Genomic DNA, 23,323 nt, shown 5'->3' on the forward strand with positions numbered 1-23,323 from the left:
GCAGTCCTCCCAATCTCCAGGAGGCGCAGTCAGCGGTCCTCCCAGTCTCCAGGGAACGGGAGCGAGAGATCCTTCTGGGCTCCAGGGGGCGCAGTGAGCGGTCATCCCGCGCTCCATGGGCGGGAGTGAGAGATCCTCCCGGGCTCCAGGGGGCGGGAGTGAGAGATCCTCCCGGGCTCCAGGGGGCGCAGTGAGCGGTCCTCCAGATGGGCCTTACGTCACCAATCTATGTTGCAGGCCGACGTCAGGTGGCGGTGACAGGGAGAGGCAGCGGCTCCGGGGGCACACAGTGATCCTGAGGATGGAGGAGTATCCGGCCGGGGAGGAGGTGAGCTGCAATCGCGCTGATGGCCGGCTCGATGACGCCTCAGTGAAGCCGGAGTAGCTGAGAGTCACTTGAAGCCGAGGTCGACGTCGCTTAGGGCGGTGGCTGTCATCATCATCATCACCACGAAAATGTCGGCCCCTGACAATCTCTTGTCTCACCACCTCACGTACAACCCCCCCCACCAACACTCCCCCACCCCCCCATCACTCCCCCACCCCCCCAACACTCCCCCACCCCCCCATCACTCCCCCACCCCCCCCAACACTCCCCCACCCCCCCAACACTCCCCCACCCCCCCAACACTCCCCCACCCCCCCAACACTCCCCCACCCCCCCAACACTCCCCCACCCCCCCAACACTCCCCCACCCCCCCAACACTCCCCCACTCCCCCCCAACACTCCCCCACCCCCCCAACACTCCCCCACTCCCCCAACACTCCCCCACCCCCCCAACACTCCCCCACCCCCCCAACACTCCCCCACTCCCCCCCAACACTCCCCCACCCCCCCAACACTCCCCCACTCCCCCCCAACACTCCCCCACTCCCCCCCAACACTCCCCCACTCCCCCCCTCCCCCCCAACACTCCCCCACTCCCCCCCTCCCCCCCAACACTCCCCCACTCCCCCCCTCCCCCCCAACACTCCCCCCCTCCCCCCCAACACTCCCCCCCCTCCCCCCCAACACTCCCCCACTCCCCCCCAACACTCCCCCACTCCCCCCCAACACTCCCCCACTCCCCCCCAACACTCCCCCACCCCCCCAACACTCCCCCACCCCCCCCAACACTCCCCCACCCCCCCCAACACTCCCCCACCCCCCCCAACACTCCCCCACCCCCCCAACACTCCCCCACCCCCCCAACACTCCCCCACCCCACACCAACACTCCCCCACCACTCCCCCACCACACACCCCCACTCCCCCACCAACACTCCCCCACCACTCCCCCACCAACACTCCCCCACCACTCCCCCACCAACACTCCCCCACCACACACCCCCACTCCCCCACCAACACTCCCCCACCACACACCAACACTCCCCCACCACACACCAACACACCCCCACCACACACCAATACTCCCCCACCCCACACCAACACTCCCCCACCCCACACCAACACTCCCCCACCCCACACCAACACTCCCCCCCCCAACCCACACGCCACCCCAACACCCCCACCCCACACCAACACTCGCCCACCCCACACCAACACTCGCCCACCCCACACCAACACTCGCCCACCCCACACCAACACTCGCCCACCCCACACCAACACTCGCCCACCCCACACCAACACTCGCCCACCCCACACCAACACTCGCCCACCCCACACCAACACTCGCCCACCCCACACCAACACTCGCCCACCCCACACCAACACTCGCCCACCCCACACCAACACTCGCCCACCCCACACCAACACTCGCCCACCCCACACCAACACTCGCCCACCCCACACCAACACTCGCCCACCCCACACCAACACTCGCCCACCCCACACCAACACTCGCCCCCCCCCCCCCACATCAACAATCCCCCCCCACATCAACAATCCCCCCCCACATCAACACTTCCCCCCCCACATCAACACTTCCCCCCCCCCCACACACCAACACTCCCCCCCCACACCACCACTCCCCCCCCCCCCCCCACACCAACACTCCCCCCCCCACACCAACACTCCCCCCCCCCCCCCCACACCAACACTCCCCCCCCCCCCCACACCAACACTCCCCCCCCCCCCCCACACCAACACTCCCCCCCCCCCCCACACCAACACCTCCCCCCCCCCCCAACCACTCCCCCCCCCCCCCCATCACCAACCCCCCCCCCTCCCCCCCACACCAACACTACCCCCCCCACACCAACACTCCCCCCCCTCCCCCCCACACCAACACTCTCCCCCTCCCCCCACACCAACCTCCCCCCCCCCCACACCAACACTCCCCCCCCCCCCCACCAACACACCCCCCCCCCCCACAACCAACACACCCCCCCCCCCCCCCCCACCAACACCCCACCCCCACCCACACACCACCACCCCCCCCCCCCCCCCCCCACACCAACACCACCCCCCCCCACACCAACACTCCCCCCCCCCCCCCACACCAACACCCCCCCCCCCCACACCCACACCCCCCCCCCCCCCCCCCACACCAACACTCCCCCCCCCCCACCACACTCCCCCCACCCCCCCACACCACTCCCCCCCCCCCCACACCAACACTCCCCCCCCCCCCACACCCAACATCCCCCCCCCCCCCCCCACACCAACACTCCCCCCCACCCCACACCAACACTCCCCCACCCCACACCAACACTCCCCCACCCCACACCAACACTCCCCCACCCCACACCAACACCCCCACCACACACCCCACACCAACACTCCCCCACCCCACACCAACACCCCCACCACACACTCCACACCAACACCCCCCACCCAACCCCAACACACACCCCACCCCCCAACACACACCCCACCCCCCACTAACACTCCCCTACCCCCCACAAAACACTCCCCCACCCCACACTAACACTCCCCCACGCCACACCATCACCCCCACCCCCACCGTATACTAACACTCCCCCACCCCACACCAACACTCCCCCACCCCACACCAACACTCCCCCACCCCACACCAACACCCCCACCCCACACCAACACTCCCCAACTCCCATCCCACCCCCCAACCCCCACCCCACCCCCCACCAACACTCCCTCCACCCCCCACCAACACTCCCTCCACCCCCCCCACCAATACTCCCCCACCCCCACACATCACCCTCCCCCCCCCCACCGATGCTCCCCCACCATATCGACGCTCCCCCACCCCCACACTGACGCTGTTCCACCCCCCCACCCACACCGCAGTGACACTCCCCCACCCCAACACCGCCCCAACGCCTCCCCGCCCCAACACTCCCCCACACACAGTCCCCATCCTACCAGCCACAACCTTCCTCACCCCACACAAACACATCCCACCCCACCAGCCATAACCTTCCCCACTCCCCAGCCCACCAGACACAACCTTCCCCACTCCTCAGAAACACACTCGTCCTCCCCTCCGCAAATCTTTCTCCATCTCGACCCAACCCCAAAACCCTTTCCAACCAACCAACCCTCCCAACTAGTGGCTCAGTGGTTAGTACTGCTGCCTCATAGCACCAGGGTCCTAGGTTCGATTCCAGCCTGTGTGGCGTTTGCACATTCTCTCTGTGTCTGCGTGGGTTTCCTCCCAAAGTCCAAAATGTGCAGGTTAGGTGAATTGGCCATTCTAAATTGCCCATAGTGTTAGATGCAATGTCAGTGGGAAATGTATCTGGGTGGGTTAATCTTCGGACTGGTTGGGCCGAAGGGCCTGTTTCCACACTGTAAGGAATCTAAAAGTTAACTCCCTTTAATTCTACATTCAACCACAAGCAGACAAAGCTAAATAGAACTTCAATAATATTAGGGTGGCACAGTGGTTAGCACTGTGGCCTCACAGCTCCAGGGACCGGGGTTCAATTCCCACCTCAGGTAGCTGTATGTGTGTGGGTTCCCTCTGGGTGCTACGGTTTCCTCCCACAGTCCAAAAATGTGCAGGTTAGGTGATTTGGCCATGCTAAATTTCCTGTAGTGTTAGGTGAAGGGGTAAATGTAGAGGTATGGGTATGGGTGCGTTGCTCTTTGGAAGGTCAGTGTAGACTTGTTGGGCCGAAGGGCCTGTTTCCACACTGTAAGTAATCTTAAAAAAAAACCCCCAACCCTCAACAGTTTCTCCCCCACCTTCCCTGTGGCACAATCTCATTACCTCCATTTGACTTCATGTCCCTCTCCTCCCCAGCATGTCCTTGGTAGTGCCTCCAAAGTATTTGTGATCGCTTTTAGGTAATTGAGGTTGTGAGTAATGTGTAACTTTTCTGACGTCACATTTACCCAGTGAAATGTTTGTTTGCAGATTTCCTTCAATGCAGATGAAACCAGCAATATTGTCAAAGAGGTAAGGTTATATTCACTGCAAGTGGCTGTATTAAAATACAGTAGGTAAATTTAGAAATAAAATAATATTGGGTGTCTGTGATGCTGGCCTGAGATGTAGCTACCCTTCTGAAAATGAAAGCTGTCTGTAAATAATGCTCTGTTTGATAAGGCAATCTGTACTTGGCTTAGCATTCTAGATTTTTCTAATCTGCCTTTTCAGGGATGTTGTTACACACCATTGGAGCAGGTGGAACTTGAACTCCAGTCTCCTGGATCAACAGTGGGACATTGGTTGAATAAGATATAACTCTTCAAGGGGTATTCCTAATTTCATTGTGTACCTGAGGGATTTTGAGTTAGCATATTTAAAAGTCTTCAAATTCTGTTGAAGAAAATATGATTTTTGGAGACCTCAGTGTCCTTTTGAATGACATTTATAATTAGGAAATTACTGCAAATTAAAACATGCCAACCAGATGGAATGGGCTTGAATCAGTGACTGTTAAATCTGGTATTTGGTTAGTAGGTTTTGATCATTGTCTCTCGAGAACAGGTAGATGTATTTCTTGATATGTTAGTGAAGGTTTGAAAAACTGGAATAATTGTAAGGAACATTGGTGTGTTTGGGGTGATGCAATGTCCTTGAAATGGAATCTTAATCTGAACAGAGTGTCACTATTCTGTGTTGAATTAAAACCTGCAAAAAACATAAAGCATATTAGCAGAAATGTTTAAGCCATAAATATGCAGTTAATTTCAGTGATTTATTTTCAGTGCGTTGACAATATTATTGGAGGGGTTGATTATAATCACAGCAAGATCAATCAGTGGACTGCAGCTGTAGTTGAACAATCCCTGATGCATTTGGTTAAAATGGGAAAACCGTTTAAATACATTGGTGAGTATTCTGTAATAAAGTAAAAAATAATTTCAGAGGCACAAATTGTTGTGCAGCTTGATAAGGTTTGTTTGTTTATTTTGATGCATCACCTTGAAGTAGAGGGAAGGATTCAGGATAAGCATGTCTTAGTACTGTGTGAGGCTCAAACTCTGAAAAGAAGTTTACTCATATTTTCTTTCCTGCTACTGTTCCTGGTTTGACATTCATGATTTTTTAATGGCTGTCTGTCGAAGAAAGATGAGACCGAATTGAGATGAGCATTAAATAAATTTTGTAATATTTGTACATAGAGTAGTTGGTTTGATAGTTCACCTTTGATTTGATAGCTAATTTTCAGTTACACTTTATGTACAGTACTACGGTGTAATCATTCAGGGTGTACAAAGTTAAAAATCACACAGCACCAGGTTATAGTCCAACAGGTTTAATTGGAAGCACTAGCTTTCAAAGCGCTGCTCCTTCAGGTGGTTGTGGAGGACATAATTGTAAGACACAGAATTTATAGCAAAAGTTTACAGTGTGATGTAACTGAAATTATACATTGAAAAATACCTTGATCGTTTGTTAAGTCTCTCATCTGTTAGAATACTATGATAGTTTCACTTCTTTCATATGTAAATCACAAAACTTTTTTTAAAAGTTAAAGCTAACCTGAGAATGTAACTTTTAAAAAAGGTTTTGTGATTTACATATGAAAGAAGTGAAACCAACATGGTCATTCTAGCAGATCAGAGACTTAACAAACAACCAAGGTATTTTTCAATGTATAATTTCAGTTACATCACACTGTAAATTTTTGCTATTAATTCTGACTTATAATTGTGTCCTCCACAACTTGCTCCTGATGAAGGAGCAGGGCTCCGAAAGCTAGTGCTTCCAGTTAAACTTATTGGACTATAACCTGGTGTTGTGATTTTTAACTTTGTACATCCCAGTCCAACACTGGCATCTCCAAATCATCATTCAGAGTACTTTGGTCATATTGGTATGGAATAAATGTGAATTTACCTTGGTGCTTTATTAATCATCTTGAATTTCTGACCTGAATGAGATAAATAAAGGAAAACTGGTGTTTGTTTAGTATTGAAACTGCTTGAAGTTATATTTTAAAGGATTGCTTCATGAAAGACTGAAATTGGAGAGCTTTCCCTAGTCTCTAATGATTCAATAAACTTCCAGTTAATCTACTTTTAAGACCTATTGCTTATCCTGTATGGAAAGATAATTCTGCGACTTGCAGTACTGTTTTTGAGAGATTCAATTTGATGTAAGATCTGGGTCTTGGATTTCAGTGCTTGGTTATGTCTCGCCAACAAATAGTGGTCGAGGTTTTCTAATCCTCATGTCAACTGTGACCTTCATTGGTTACTCTCAATATTACAACTGCAAATGTCTTGTTAAAATAAACTGTGCTTCTATAAATTCCCTGCACGTTGTTGAACACTTTGAGATGTTTTCCCATTTTTGAATTGCTTTGAAAGAAATAGATTTTGTAATTATGTTTCTAAATAATAATCCAGAGGCTGCTTGTTGCACTCCCACTGTGGTAGTTTGAGAATTTTGAATTCTGATCAACAGAACTGCAGAAAAAAATTGGTAAAAGTGACTGGTTTTTCAGTAATATCCTATAATTTCACAATCAGGAAGGACATCTATACTGTGACCTTATCCAGTCTGACCTCCATATTTTATAATGGCTCTTTTGCCAAGATGATTGACTTTTGTGATCTAACAAACCACTCAGTTATATCAAATCAGTGCCAGTTGTTCAGGAATAAAATCCACAAAAAAATTTACAAGGCCACCAAGGACGGCAATAAATATACAGCTTGTCAGGGTGCCAACATTCCAAATTAGGACAGAAACCTAGCATTTAGATAAAAGCAGCATTCTCTAATTTATATGTTTGTTTCTCTGAAAAAGCATTCTCACTGAATTATATATTGATAATTCTAGTGACTTGTGCGATAATGCAGAAAAGTGGAGCTGGTCTCCACACAGCAAGTTCATGTTACTGGGATAGCAACACTGATGGTAAGTCTTTCCTCCTTAATATTTAGAATTTTTTACAAACACATCTAAAAGTAGAGTATCTATTTAAAAATTGGTGCCTTAATTGAAAGTAATATGTTTCATAGCAAAGTCTAATGATTCCATTAAATAATAGAACATGTCTGATGTGTTGGTTTGAATACCACATTATAACATTGTACATGAAAGTAGAAGATAGTTAATTCAGACCACTGATTGAAACTGATGAATGTCAGAACAATCTGGTGACATTTTGCTTCAGTGTGAAATTCAGTTTTTCTGTTTCTTGAGAGTTGAATATGTTGCTAAAACGAGAAAACAATTGTCATACGTAAGTTGTAATTGATTAGACACATTAAGTCAAGGATCGACCTTTGGCATGTGTCCCTAGCAGATCATCTCTTTAAAAATATACAGCCCTTCCACCCTCATCCAACTGAATTGTCTACTGTATTTTGAAAGCAAGAGTTTACCATGTATCTTTTCCATTCATGAACTCAAAGTATAAAGTGGTGTAATTGGCTTATAAAGTTTATGGTATCATAAGCTGTGATATTTTAGAACCCTGCATAAATTTATGTAGATTAATACGTGTTTTGCTTTTGCAGGAAGCTGTACCGTGAGATGGGAAAACAGGACCATGTATTGTGTCATCAGTGTTTTTGCCGTTAGCATTATGCTGTGATGTGCAAGATGTGCTTGTGTGCATTGCTATCTGTAAACACCAACTCTTAAAATATGTACATAAGAGACACCATTTATTTGTGAGTTAGGGTTAGCATGCATTGTTTGTGGATGAGGCATAATAGTGTACATTTGATCAAGAGTTACAAAGCAAAAATCCATTCCTTAAAAGGCTACATCTTGTTTATTCCTGACCAATTTAAACATCCACTAAACTATTTCACCACTCTATATCCAAGCTGTGGACTAGGTATCCACTACAGATATTTTATCAGCAGAAATAACAGCTAATTTTCACCAGTCTTTGCCATTTTGAAGATTGGATTTAATTGTTACATTATTGTGTTGTAGTAGACAACTAATGTAGGTTAGTTCAAATAACTTGTCGTACATGCTGTTTAATCAGCGAACTGTCAACTCTTTGCTGCAGTGTACATTTGACTGAATCAAACAAGCCCGTTTCCTAGATCATATAAAAACTACAGTGAAATTAGTAATGCACAATTCACATTTCCTTATTTTGTTCAATTTTTAATTTTCAAAACATGTATTTTTGATTTGAAAGAGATTCCAGAAAAAGAACTTGATTGGATAAAATAATCCATTTCTTTTTTGAAGTTTGAGAGATTATCTTGTGCATAATGTAAATTTAAAAATTAATGATTAATATATGTTTGCTTAACAATGTTTGCAGTGTAGTAGATCAAAGTTCTGAATATTGAGTATGTTGACAATATGAAACATGGTAGCTAGAGTTGATTAGCTATCTAAAGATGTGCTTTTGGGGTTAAATGCAGAGTCTGAATCATATTTAAATGTTAATTGAATTATCCCCATAAATGAATTGGACCATTATAACTGCTTCATGATGTGATAGTTGCATCTTTGATGTTGTAACTTCTTTCTTAATTAGTAACTGACTAACTTGGATTTTGAGAGACCTGTGCACTCTCCACTGAAGCAGGATATTGCATTTTTAAAAAATATTTTCAGTTTACACACTTTTTACAGTTCTGTAATGAATTGAAAATGCTTCGCACTACATATACGTCACAAATTATCAAGTAAAGTTGTCATTTTCACCTAAGCAATGTGAAATACAATATAGACATCAAAACATTGCTTTTATGTTCAGTAATTTCCTGCATTAAAATTGTAAATGAAATTATCCTCTGATGTAAAAGTATGAAGTCTTTTTAGAGGAAACTATTGCATTTGAGCTATAGTTCTCTTTTAAAACTGGGTGCAGAAATTCTTTTGCCGTTTGAAAAAGACTGATGGGGTTTTTCCTTTATTCAGTATTGATAATGGCATTGAATAAATGTATGTTTACTGTAAACAGGAACATAACTACAATCAAGTCAATCAGATTAAATCTGGGTGGGGGGAGAAGTAATATTTTATATTCCAAATGAAAATATTTTGCTGTGACTAATTTTGTAAACATTTGAATTGTGTGAAAGATGATGTGTACATAGGAAGATATTTCAGTGGTGAAAAAATTAATCCAATCCATGTATTGTATTTTGATTTACTTGTTGATACATGTAAACAATTTTAAGCGAAGAATTGTGTGTTGAAAACAAAATGTGGCTAATGATTGGATCTTGAATTTGTTTATTTTAATTAAACTGATCAAATGCTGATGACTACAAAAACATAAATAGTAGTTTTCATGGTGGTCGAATAGAAAGGCAAAACTTGCATTTAAATATCACTTTCATGGTTTCTGGAATTGCCAAATCCTTATACTGTTAATGAAATACTTTCTGAAGTGTTACACTGTTGTAATGTAGGAAATGCAGCAGCAACTTGCTCACAACAGGGTCCCAGAACCAACACTTTAATAGTGACCAGCTAATGTCTTTTTGGTAATGTTGATTGAGAATAAATATTGCACATAACACCAGAAATAGTAGTGTGGGATCTTTTACTACCACTTTAAAGGGAAGATGGCGCCTTGCTTTAATTTCTCATTCAAAAGATTGCACCTCAAACAGTGCAGCAGTCCCTCAATGTGGAAATGTCTATTCAGAATTTTATGGGCAGTCTTTGAAATGATCCTCGAACTTTCAAGCAACTGACTCAACTGAGTTGTACCAATTGTGTCATAGTTGACTGGGCTTTATGCCGTTTGGTTACTTTTATTTAGAACTCAACCACTGTTGCAGTCTAAAGGCTAAAACTTACTTTAAACATTTGTGTCCACTATTAGCACGGCAGGCATACGAATTCTGAAATAACAATAATTTTGATTCTTACAGGATAAGTGAAGTGATATGTTGTGGAAATAATAAAATTATACTTGTTTACTTTTGCAGTTTTTAATGTCCTTGATTCCATTAGTCTTAGCTGACCTGTGCTTTTACTTAGGTATTCTTTTATCCCACCAGAAACCTTTAGAACCTTTTACTCTCGATTACTGGTAGTGCCTGGAACTCAGGCAATAACAAAATGAGTATCAAGGCCTTATAGTACACCGGTGAAGCACTAAAATGTAAAGTCTATTTCAATTTCAGATATATTAAGTTGTTGATAAGATCTGGAAAATCACTTCTCAATGCAGATAAGTAAAGAATAATGTTTCCTTGATTATCCAGATAATTTTATTAAATGGTTACCTCCAATCACTGACATCAGTTGACTAATTTATTTTTCCTTCTTTACATGTTTTCTGATTAAACTACAATGTTCTGTATAAACTTAGGATTTGTGTCCATGTGTTGTTATTTATTTTATTTTGTGCAGATAATTGAACATCATATATTTCTCTTCTAACTACATGAATACAGACTTCAATGTCTCAATGATTTTTTTTGGCATGTTGTTTACTTTAAATGCATCACTTGTTTCCTTCAGGCAGCAAAGAATCCCTGCACCCTATTTCAAACAAAATACTTGTCAGGGATCATAGACTATAAGCTGCTATGAACATATTGAAATATTTCTGAGAACTAAAAAATGGACACTTAGGCTCTTTCTTGTTCCGTTCATATGAATTTTATGTAAGGCTGCTGAGGATAGTCATGCTGCATGATACAGGTGCTGAATGATAATGATGCTGAGGAGTAGATGTTAGGAATAGGTTAAAAGTTACGACTTGCTTTCAGGTTTCATGGTATTCTTTGAAACCTAAGTTTCAACCCCTTGCTGGAAGTTGTTTCTGTTATTTATATAAAAGACCATAATTGTCCTACAACTCATTTCTTAAGCAGGAAACTTTGGTGACAGGATTTGTTGTATTCCTAAACAAAAATAATCTTTACTAAAGCAAGCCCTTTAACTGGATGTTAAAATGGTAGCCTTATTCTGAACAGTTAAATGATTAGGTGGCAACACCTTACTCTGATTTAGATTGATAACAAAGAAGCATTTCTTGTTGCTATTACACTCTTCCTGGTTTTGCTTCTGTTAAACTACTTTTAGGAATATGCACCTCTGGAACGTGGCTAACAGTCTGCAGTTCCTCGCTAATACTACATCTCAGCTAAGTTAAACATGCAAGAGCAGTTCGACAACTATACCTCCAATATTTCACTACTTCACCTAACAGGTGTCATCAATGGATGTCTGATACTTTGTGACAGCAGAAATGGATTTTGGTTAAACGAAAGTACAGAAGTTAATTCAGCATCTTTCCACTTCTGGATTCTGTCCATTTGTGTGCTAACTAATTATGCCACCAATGGCAAAAAATGTGAAATGGCAAAAGAATTGTGTCTAGATGTTCTTTTTTTTGCTGTTTGACAGCAAACTTGTATTTGAGCTTTCCATAATATTGCCTGCTTGTGAAGACATTTGAATGGTGATAGAGACTTGATGGCCCAAAGGGCCTCTTCTATGCTCAAGGAGGATTTGTACTCTTGTATAATTATGCCCACAAATCTGAATGGAAATGTATTTATTAGCAGCCCAGTCTAACTTACAACTTCAAAAATAATTTTGACCTCTCAATGATTGGAATATTTGTTCAAAACTACAATAAGCTTTGTCTGATTTTCCTACTTAATGATTACAGGAGTAAATATGTGTCACTACCACATAGAGTGAGACAGTGCATAGGGTGAGTGTGGGGAATCTTTGTCTTCTGAACTAAAGGGGAATATATTTTCCATTGAGGCAGTGCTGTAAAAGTTCAGGAATGTCCTTAGAGGAGAGATTGAGGAAACTGGACCTGTATGCTCAAGAGTTTAAATGCATGAAGGTGATCTTATTTGAAATGCTAAAAATTTGTAAGGGGCTAGATGTAGTTGCAGTTTTCCCTTGCCTTGGATATTTGGAATCATGGAACAGCGAATAAAGGCAATCCATTTAGCAATGAGATGACGAATTGTTTCATTAGGGTAATGAATCTTTAGAATTCTCAATGCCAGAGGCAGATAGAAATGTTGAATGGCATACTACTCCTATGTTTCTAACGTAGACATTCTTTTTTTCCAAAAAAGGTGGACAATGTTGACTAGGTTAATTATTTTTAATAAATGTTGGTGTTTTTTCCCAAAGCATTGTTCTGTATTGATGATACAGTTGAGAAGAGGAGCAAGTCAACTAGTCCAGGAAGGCAAGAGTAAGATAGAGGACGATGTAAGACTCATAAACCACTTATTTCAATGCAAGAGCCTGACAGGTAAGGCAGATGACCTCAAGAGATGTTGGGAGCATGGGATTGGGCTATAGTTATTACAAAAATGTGGGTCAGGAAAAGGCAGTTTAATGTTCCAGGTTATAGATGCTATAGGAAGGATAGAAACGGAAGAGAGGGAGCGGCATTTCTGGTGAGGGACACGGCTGCACTTAGGAAGCATATTCCTGTTAGTGCGCCCAGTGATGTTATTTGGGTGGAACTGAGAAATAAGGGGATGGTCACCTTATTGGGATTTATAGGCCTCCCACCACCACCACCCCAATAGTCAATGGGAAATTGAGAAACAAAATTGTAAGGAAATCTGATGTCTTTAAGAATGAGAAGTTTGTAATGGTAGAGGGTTTGAACTTTCCAAACATAGACTGGGGCTGCCATAATGTTAAGGACTTGGATGGGGAGGAATATATTAAGTGTATACAAGAAAAGTTTCTTATCCAGTATGTGGATGTACCTACTAGAAAAGGAACAAAACTTGACCTTTTAGGCAATAAGGCAAGTGACTGAGGTAACAGTGGGGAAGCACTTTGGGGCCAGTGATCATAATTCAATTAGTTTTAAAGTTATGGAAAAAAATAGGCTTGATCTGCAAGTTAAAGTTTGAACTTGGACTAAGCCCAATTTTGGTGGTATTAGGCAAGAATTTTTCAAAGTTGATTGGAATAAGGTAAAGGAACAGTTGGAAAGTGGGAGGCCTTCAAAACTCAGATAACGACAGTCCAGAGACAGTATATTGCTGTTCGTCTGAAGGACAAGGATAGTAAGTGTAGGGAATGCTGGATGACTAGAGACATTGAGGCTCTGGTCAAGAAAAAGGAAGGCATATGTCAAGTATAGACAGGTGGGATCGAGTGAATCCCTCAACAAGCATAAGGACTTTGGGAGTCTACTCAAGGGAAAGCAGGAGGGCAAAAGGGGGACATGAAATAGCTTTGGCAAATAAGGTTAAAGAGAATCTAAAGAGATTCTACGAATACATTAAAGGTAAAAGAGTAACTAGGGAGAGAACAGAGCCTCCTTGAAGATCAACAAGGCCATCTATGTGTGAAACCACAGGAGCAGGGTGAGATACTAAATTAGTATTTTGCGTCAGTATTTACTGTGGAGAAAGACATGGAAACCAGATGACTTGGAGAAATAAGTAGTGATACCTTGAAAAATGTCTGTACTACAGAGGAGGTGGTTCATTAAAACATATAAAGTGGATAAATCCTTGGGACCTAATCAGGTGTACCCTAGAACTGTGGAAACCTAGGGAAATGATTGCTGGGCCCCTTTCAGAGATATTTGTATCATTGATAGCCACGGGTGAGGTGCCAGAAGACTGAAGGGTGGCTAATGTCACTTAATATCCGTTATTTGAGAAGGGTGATAAGGAAAAGCAAGGGAGTTAAAGACTGGTGAGTCTGATGTCAGTGGTGGGAAAGTTGTTGGAGGGGGTTCTGAGGGACAGGATTTACATGTATTTTGAAAAACAAGGATAATTGGAGATCGTCAACATGGTTTTGTGTGTCTCCATTGTGCAGATGGAGTTTAATTTAGATAATTGGAAGGTGTTGTATTTTGGGAAATTGTGTCTCAGTAACTTGACTAAGTTTTGTGAAGAAGTAGCAACGAACATTGATGAAGGCAGAGTGGTAGACGTTGTCTATATGGACTTCAAGGTTTTCGACAAGGTTCTACATGGTAGACTGGTTGGCAAGGTTAGATCACATGGAATACAAAGACAGCTAGCCATTTGGATTCAAATTGGCTTGAAGGTAGGAGACAGAGGGTGTTAGTGGAGGATCGGATTTAGACTGGAGGCCTGTGCGCAGTGATGTGCTGCAAGGATTGGTGCTGGGTCCACTGCTTTTTGCCATTCATATAAATGATTTGGATGTGAATATAGGAGGAATGGTTAGTTTGCAGATGACACCAAAATTGGTGACGTAGTAGACAGTGAAGAAGTTGGTCTCAGTACAATGGGACCTTGAATAGATGGGCGGATGGGTTGAGGAGTGGCAGATGGAGTTTAATTTAGATAATTGGAAGGTGTTGTATTTTGGAAAGGCAAATCAGGTCAGGACTTATACACTTATACATTCCTAGGGAATGTTGCTAAACAAAGAGACCCTGGGGTCCAGTTTCTTGAGGGCTGAGTCAAGGTAGACAGCGTAATGATGGCAGCATTGGTCAATGCATTGAATACAGGAGTTAGGATGCCATGTTGCAACTGTATAGGACATTAATCAGGCCACTTTTGGAATACTGCATTCAATTCTGCTCTCCTTGCTATAGGAAAGATATTGTCAAACATGAAAGGGTTCAGAAAAGATTTAAAAGAATGTTGGGGTTGCAGGGTTTGTGCTACAGGGACAGGATGAATATGCTGGGGCTATGTTTCCTGGAGTGTCAGAGGCTGAGGGCTGACCCTCTCGAGGTTTATAAAATCATGAGGGGAATGGATAAGGTGACTGGCCAAGGTCTAAGGGTAGGTGGAGTCCAAACTAGAGGGCATAGGTTTGAGGTGGGAGGGAAAAGATTTAAAAAGGATCTAAGAGGCAACTTGCACACAGAGGGTGGTGGATGTATCGAATGAGCTGCAAGAGGAAGTGATGGAGGCTGGTAGAATTACAACATTTAAAAGGCACCTTGATGGGTATATGAATAGGAAGTGTTTAGAGGGATATGGGCCAATGCTGGCAAATGCGATCAGATTAATTTCGGATCTCCGGTCAGCATGGACAAGGTAGACTGAAGGGTCTATTTCTATACTGTATAGCTCTATGTCTTTGTACATTACCATCAAAGAATACAAGAAACAGCTAGAAAATGCTATAATGTGGTGACTTGCACTTTTTTTGAGGATGGATTGTTGGGTACCTAGTATTCAGATAACAATGCACAATACTAACGTACATACCTCCAGTCCCACTGAATGACAGCTGCTTAATATCACAAAATAATAATGTCTGTCTCAAATTGTAACCAATGAAGGCCAACCTGAAACTTACCTTGGATGTAAAGAAGTGATTGTTTGCAATTGAGTGCTTTAAAATAACAGATATGAGGGCAATGTTTCTAAATGTAAGTTGTAGTCTGAAAGTGCCCTGTGCTGAAATAGGGACATGCAGAAATGTTATAAAATTTATTCTGTTGTGAGTGAGTGATACATGAGACTTTGAACCATCCACCTGGTGTGCAGAACTGTTGAGAAGTCTTCATTAGCAGATTCCTTGTGTTTTGGTAACCTTGAATGTGCTTGGGTCCTACAGGTACTGGTGTTCACTGTGATATCCTTTTAAGTTTCCTGAGCTTCATGAGATACTATCTGAGAGAAATTGTGCCCCTCTTGTTAATAAGCTATTTTCAAAGTTTGAATTTGGATCGATCATAATATTGTTAATGATTTAATGTTTCTCTTCCAGTACATTGTAAGGTTGTTTGTGTTTCAAACGTTAAAAGAGACTATTTAATAACTGCATAAACAGCATATACATTACTCCGCATGCAAGTTTTGAGAAAACATTTAGGAACAAAAAAAAGGCAGTCCCACCAGGGGGCAGTTTTGTAGTGATAACGTTTAGAATTGGAGCCTGCATCATTAATAACATTGTTATAATCTCCTTTAGGGAATCTGTGAACCAAGATTTCCAAATAACCCTCAAAGATAAATTGCTAGCAAGATTTCATTGGTGTGACTTTGATTCAGATTTATGTCAAATAAGTGCAAATTAAGCATGGATTAACTGGCAAAGGATACTTCAAGTAACATGTTAAAGTTCACTTTAGGGAGTTGATACAGACAGATCCATCTTCTGTAATCATAAAGAAAGCTTCTTCTCAGCTTGACTCTGTCAAGTCCCCTCAGAAATATTTTGATATGATCTCCCCCCAGTGTCGGCATGCATAACTCGCTCAACCTTTCCTCATAAGTCAACCCTTTCATCCCAAATTGATTGAGTGCAATTTCTCTGAACTGCCTCTTTATATAATGAGACCAGAACTGTATAGAGTTTTCTTGCTGTGGTCTTAAGGTTGCCCTGTATAATTGTAATGAAACCTAAATTATATTTGCCTTCCCAATGAACTTGCTCACCCTACATGCTCACCTTTGTGATTCATGTATGAAACATCAACATCCTTTCCTACCATAGAATTCTGCAGTCTTTCTTTATTAAAATAATATTATGCTTTTCTGTTCTCCTCCCCCCCCCCCCAATCAAAATGGGCATCACATTTTCCCATATCATATTCTATCTGTCAACATTTTGCCCCTTTGTTTAACTGATTGGTATCCCTTTGCAAACATTTTGTATCCTCCTTACAGCTTGTGTTTGACTTGAATATACTGGATAATTTATTTTAGTCATTAATATGATTGTAGGCAGTAGAGACCACAGCACTTATCCCCATGGCATCTCAATGATTCCAGTTTGGAATATCCTTCTCTCTTTACTGTTAGTTTCCAATCTCTTATCTATGTTAGTATATCACCCCCAACACAACAAGCTCTCACCTTGTGTAATAACCTTTTATGTGCTGCCTTTTTCTAGAAAATCAAATACTCATCTATTGCTTCCTCCTTATCTGCCTGATGCAACATGATTTATCTGAACTCGAATATGCGGCTACCTTGATCCTATTTCCTTCTCGATGCCCAGTCTTGAATGGCTAGATCTGTTTGAAATTATCTCCTTTAGCTGGATAGTGTCCTCAATGTAAGCTGGATCGGGCCGAGTTTACTGTTATAGTTTCAAGGGCCTGGGTCAGTGCCAGGTGGTCCTCTGTTTAATTTCTTTGAGAATATTTAGCAGTTTGATATAACTGAGTAGCCAGCTAGGCTGTTTCACAGGGCAGTTATGAGTCAACTATATTCCTGTGGTCTTGGAGTCACTTGTATACCAGACCAGATAAGGATTACAGATTTGCCTCCCTAAAGGACACTAGTGAACAGATGGGTTTTTACAGCAACAATAGTTTCTTGGTCACCGTTAGATCTTTAATTCCACCATCTACTGTGGTGGATTTTGAATCTAGTTCATTATCTGGGTTATGGGTTCAGCAATAATACCACTTGGCAACATTGTTGTCATACTGAAGCCAAAGTAAGCTCACAATCACACATCCACACCATTACAACATCTGCTTGTTTTCATTTTCATAAAATTGTTTTCCTCCAGCCCGACGCTAGCTTATTTATTGCTAAAAACCTCATCCATGCTTTGTTAACTTTGAACTTGATTATCATAGACTCCCTACAGTGTGGAAACAGGCGATTAGGACCAACAAGTCCACACTGACCCTCCAAAGATTAACCCACCATTACCCTATTATCCTACATTTACCCCTGATTAATGCACCTAACCTACACATCCCCGAACACTGTGGGCAATTTAGCATAGCCAATTCACCTAACCTGCACACTTTTGGATTGTGGGAGGAAACCCACGCAGACTCGGGGAGAATGTGCAAACTCCAAAAAGACAGTCGCCCGCGGTTGGAATCGAACGCAGGTCCCTGTCGCTGTGAGGCAGCAGTGCTAACCACTGAGCCACCATGCTGTCCTATTATTCCAGCACATTTTTGACTGGCCTCTCTTCTTCACTTTCCAAATCTTAAGGCAGTCAAGCCCCATTCACCCATTATCCTATTGAATAGTATTGGTTTTCTGTTAAGAAATAATTAGATTTTTAAAATTCTCATCTTTGTTTTTCAAATTCTTTCCACAGCTGCTTCTCACCTTGTAACTTCTGGTCATACAAACTCTTCAAAATATCTGCACTTAAAGAGTCATAGAGTCCTAGAGATGTACAGCATGGAAACAGACCCTTCGGTCCAACCTGTCCATGCCGAACAGATATCCCAACCCAATGTATGTAATGCTTTAAAAGCTAATTCTTCCCATTCATTCTTAATGATATCTATTTCTTTTAAGGACCTTTGACAAAAATAATGAAACAGTAAATTGCCTTCTTCACCACTGAAGTCATAGAGATTTTATTTTAGGGCAATTCATTGGCATTGTAGTGTCCTTGTGATGAAGCTGGAAATTTGCCCCTAATTTTGATTAACATATTTGCATTGTCGTACATTTTATGGTTTCTTTTTGGGGTATGTATTAATTGAAATAAAGAAACCATTTGTTTAGTGGGAGTAGACTATATACTTTTTTTAGCTACATTAAACTTGACATATAGTATTTATAGGTGTTTTGCAAATATATCACAACTTCCTAACAGTACAAACTATTTCAGATTAAATTCATTGCAGCTTGATAACATAATTAATTGTTTCTTTGGTTAATTGTGGAGCATGTCTTTAAAGCTGATAATGTTTACAGAATGATTACACCCAAACTAACAAAGCTTTGTTCAAAATTGCAGCTTGAGAGTCATTCAAAGGCACACACTAATAATTTGAGATAATTAAATCCAGGGAGAGATTTCATTAAGTTCATGGGTGATGAATTCCAATTTAATGCTACTAAATAATGGCAAATAGCTTTTGAAAAAAACAATACATTCTGGTAAAGTAAGTTTTCATTTTTATCAATATGCTCTTTCACGGTGATACTCCTGTGGTTTGCAATTTCTCCCCATATCCTGAATTTGGCTGCTTACCGACTGCTGACATTTGATACCGTGTTGAAGTGTACCGCAGCGATGCAGGTGAGCATATTTTGCATATTTCTTTCAAGTAAAACAAAAAATAGTGACAATGCACAACAAATGGACATATAATATTAAGTGATCAAGGAAAAGATAGATTCATGTTTGAGTGTCTGGAATGTCTCAGATTTAGAAGGCTTTTCATACAACTAACCAAAACAAAGGGTGGAATCTTGATTTTTCAGCTTAATCGTTGAGGCAGTCCGAAAGCAGGAGGAACTTCATCTTGGGATTAGGGTGAGGTTCCTTGTGTGTTGAAGTTCTTCTCAGTTAATTCTGTGCCTTGTGTGGGCTAAAGGCCAAATGTTACGAGCAGTTGGCAGGATGTTATGCTTCTGGGTATCACGTTCTTGGTACATGTTTACCTGGACTGCACTTCACTCTCTTTAGCCCAGGAGCGTCAATTTGCTTATCACCTCCACCCACCCCAGAGATATTATAGACCAGGCAGAGTAGCACCAAGCTTTAGTGATCCCTCAAAAGGGTCACTTGAAAGTTGTCTACTCAATGCTTCATGGCCCTATGAATGTTATTTAGCATTGTAACATTGTAACATTGCCATTTCAGAGGACTGAGACTCAAGAGATTGAGCATCTTCATCAAATACCACTTGCAATCAAAGTTTGTCACTTCAATTCCAATTCCCACTGAGACATTTACACTGAAAACATAAAAGGAGCTACAATGACCATTCTTCACTACCTGAAGAACACACAGATCTGAAAGCTTTTCACCAAGTACTTGCATGGCTCAAGAACACAGTGGCTTTGGACTGAGCATTTCACGAGTACAGCAGGGCATGCACATCATAAAATACTTTATTTTTTTATTATCACTGTAGCTCTTTGACATTGAACCACCTTCCATTCAGAACCCCCTCAACACCAAATCTCTGCCATTCAACATTTAAGTCTCTGATGTCATGACTCCAGTGTGAGTGTGTATGGTTGCCTTCACAAGGAAAAAGGGGAGATAAGGGAATTTGAATTCTCTCACCACAATGGGTGAGGTAGGTGCCATTGTACATTGATAAGGAGGAGGGGAGACCACCAAGCCCCCAGGGATTGTCAGCTCAAGATATTTCAAAGTCCCTGGCATGCTATCTCCTCTCTGCCAGGGGCACAAACACCTCCATCAGGTCAGATCAAGGTGGTCCACCCTGCAGCTATGCAGGAAATCCCAGCAGGCCAGAGAACACCCTCCAATACTCTCTGAGGCAAGCTGTCAAAATGAGCTTACTCACACTCAGCTGCCATGCTAAGGTGGCATCAAGATGTAGCAAGAGGAAAAGAATGATTAAACTATTTTAAAGTCACTTTAAGATACACATACATATTTAAGCTACACCGCTGTCAACCTTCTGTACAACCTAACACCTTGTCACCATGTAGCAGTTTGGAGGCAATTTGCGTTGTCTCTGTCAATCTATTAAAACTTTGACTATTTATGCTTTTCATGTAGGTTACCCTGAATTACTTACTTTACATCCTGTTATGCGCAATATGTAGAGCAGAATAAAGAGCATTGAGGCTGTCATTCTCTGCTCCCCTCTAGGAGGAACATAATTTCTGGAAAGCAGGAACTTGGTCAAGATGTTTGGATTTTAGGAGTCAATCTGCATAATGTAACCCCTCTCTGGAAGAGCTGGATGCTCCTTGCAAACTGAGGTTTGAGTCCGCAAAGCTCTATGAAATCATGCATAACTTTATGCTGGTGTTCTGGCCAGAAAACTGATTATTCTTATATAGGTTGAATGGCTGGTTTGTGATGCAGAATGACACTAGGAGTGGAGTATCAATTCCTGTACTAGTTGAAATCACCATCCGGTATCTCAACATCACCCCTTGATTGAAGTTTGGTGACCCTCAGATTAAATTCGCCAGCGGTCATCCCTTTCTTTGAGACAGTAGCTCTGTGGCTGTGGCAACTTAGCTGACCAAAGTTTGGAGGAAGAAGTCAACTCCATCACCTACCCACCTCATATAGAGGTAGATTCATGAACACAGGTAATTCCTGTTCTTGCCTAATAATTCCTGTTCTGTGCCTGTGAATGTAGAATTATAGAGATCCGATAGAGTGGAAGCAGGCCATTCAGCCTATTGAATCCACATTGACCCTGCAAAGAACATCCCACCCAGACCCATACCCCTACCCTATCCCTGTAACCCTACATTTTCTGTGGCTAATCCACCTAACCTGCAAATTTTTGGTCTGTGAGGAAACCCGTAGGGGAGAATGTGCAAACTCCACACAGACAGTCCAATTGAACCAGTGTCCCTGGCACTGTGGTAGCAGTGCAAATCACGGAGCCATTGTGCCGCAAAATGTAATTCCAGAGAGCTGGGCTATTAGTAAGTATTGATGGTAAAGAATGAAAAGCCAATCTCCCTGAAATATTCTGAGGACTGAACACCAAAGCCACTAAACCTTTGTGTCTTACCCAATTAATTTCTTCCACACTATGTGCCTTCCCACTCAAAATCTTTTTCACCCAATGAGGAAGCTAGAAGAGAGGGAAATTGTTGGAATATGATACGCGCTGTTAAAATTGTGAGAAGTACAATCACATGTAACAAAGAAAAAAAATATAGCGGCTGGATGAGCATGATACGAGATGAAGGAAAATACAAAGAAAGAAACAACTTTATTTTAGCTGCAAAATAACTGGAAGAGAAGCAGCAATTCATGAACAAAAACCTGTTTTTATATGGCACCTTTAAACCAATATAGCATCTCGTGACACTTTACAGAAATATTATCAAACAAACTTTGACACTTGATCATATAAGACAACAATATGGCAGATCCAAGAACTTGATCACCAAGATAGGTTTCCAAGGAGAGTATTATAGGAGCTAACAATTATCTTGAAATCTCTTTCCATTCTCCACTGATTTGTTAGCAATATGTTGCTGTCACCTCTTCTGAGATTTAAAACGGAAATAACAAATTGAATTGAATGGTGCAGATTTCCAGCAATGTTGGAAATTCATGTTAATTTGGTCAATGTGCCAAAACAGACCAACTGATTAGTTAATACTTCTGATAATAAAGAGTCCATCCAAAATAAGGGCCTTCCTTAATTAGATTAGATTCCCAACAGTATGGAAACAGGCCATTTAGTCCAACAAGTCCACACCGACACTCCAAAGAGCAACCCACCCAGACCCATTCCCCTACATTTACCCCTAACTAATGCACGTAACACCGTGGGAATTTTAGCAGGCCAATTCACCTGACCTGCACATCTTTGGATTGTGGGAGGAAACCAGACAAGCCCCACACAGACACAGGGAAAATGTGCAAACAGTCGCCCGAGGAAGGAATTGAACCCGGGTCCCTGGTGCTGTGAGGCAGCAGCACTAACCACTGAGCCACCGTGATGCCCTAAAAGTGCTTTAAAAGTGCTTTAAAATATTTAAAAAACAAAGAGAAGAAATTTTTTTTAAATTAGAAACTCAAGAACAGGCACTAGAAAACTGGCATTTGGCTGATCTGTATCATAGAAATGCTGAGTATAAAAGAGGCAGCTTAAGCTCTTATAGGGAATAAATATATATCAGAATAAAATCCCGTCATGCAAGTATTAAGCCTCTACGGTCTTGGCATAATGTATTTATACGATTTGTGCTTGGGTTGCTATAGCTTCCAATTGCTTCTCTTTGATGTAGTTATTTATTATTAATTAAATTACTTATTGTTGGATTCACCCAAGCATTGTTAGATTAAGCAATTGTTTCACATGTTGTATTCCTCACACAACTGAAATCTAGTCTGGAAAAAAACTAGCCAAAAGTGGTCAAGTATGTGGCAACATTTTTAGCATGAAAAAAGGAAATTGGCTTTACTGAACTCCAAAAAAGTTTCATTTCCTAAAATGAGTTCTGTTTTAATGATAATTGAAGCAAACATTGTATTTGTCAATCTCTTTGCTAGTCAGAATACATCAAATCTTACTGATAGTTATTGCATACAGCATTTTATTTTGTTCTTGGTTTCAACACTATTGTATCAGGATGAAGTTACACTAAACCAGTATCACATAATAGGCTCATCACAATTGTTAAGCTGCTTTACTACACATTTAATTTTCTGTTGCATTTTGTAAA

At 42.3% G+C, this 23,323-nt stretch overlaps 1 protein-coding gene across 1 annotated transcript; it reads left to right on the forward strand.

The window, feature by feature from the left end:
• The first annotated feature begins 219 nt into the window (after nt 1–219).
• Nucleotides 220–10,626, forward strand: dynlt3 (dynein light chain Tctex-type 3). The gene is made up of 5 exons (XM_043700823.2): nt 220–328; nt 4,281–4,322; nt 5,078–5,201; nt 7,161–7,238; nt 7,844–10,626. The coding sequence occupies exons 1-5, from the start codon at nt 302–304 to the stop codon at nt 7,918–7,920; spliced, it is 348 nt and encodes a 115-aa protein (XP_043556758.2). The 5' UTR covers nt 220–301; the 3' UTR covers nt 7,921–10,626.
• Nucleotides 10,627–23,323: the final 12,697 nt, after the last annotated feature.

This window comes from Chiloscyllium plagiosum, unplaced genomic scaffold, assembly GCF_037043375.1.
Source record: "Chiloscyllium plagiosum isolate Xiang-an unplaced genomic scaffold, Cpla_swu_hap1 HiC_scaffold_12, whole genome shotgun sequence".
NCBI classification, from domain to species: domain Eukaryota; kingdom Metazoa; phylum Chordata; class Chondrichthyes; order Orectolobiformes; family Hemiscylliidae; genus Chiloscyllium; species Chiloscyllium plagiosum.

Coding starts and splice junctions, on each gene's coding strand:
- dynlt3 (XM_043700823.2), top strand. CDS start 302: ATGGAGGAGTATCCGGCCGGGGAGGAG. Junction 329..4,280: donor AGTATCCGGCCGGGGAGGAG/GTGAGCTGCAAT, acceptor GTTTGTTTGCAG/ATTTCCTTCAATGCAGATGA. Junction 4,323..5,077: donor CCAGCAATATTGTCAAAGAG/GTAAGGTTATAT, acceptor ATTTATTTTCAG/TGCGTTGACAATATTATTGG.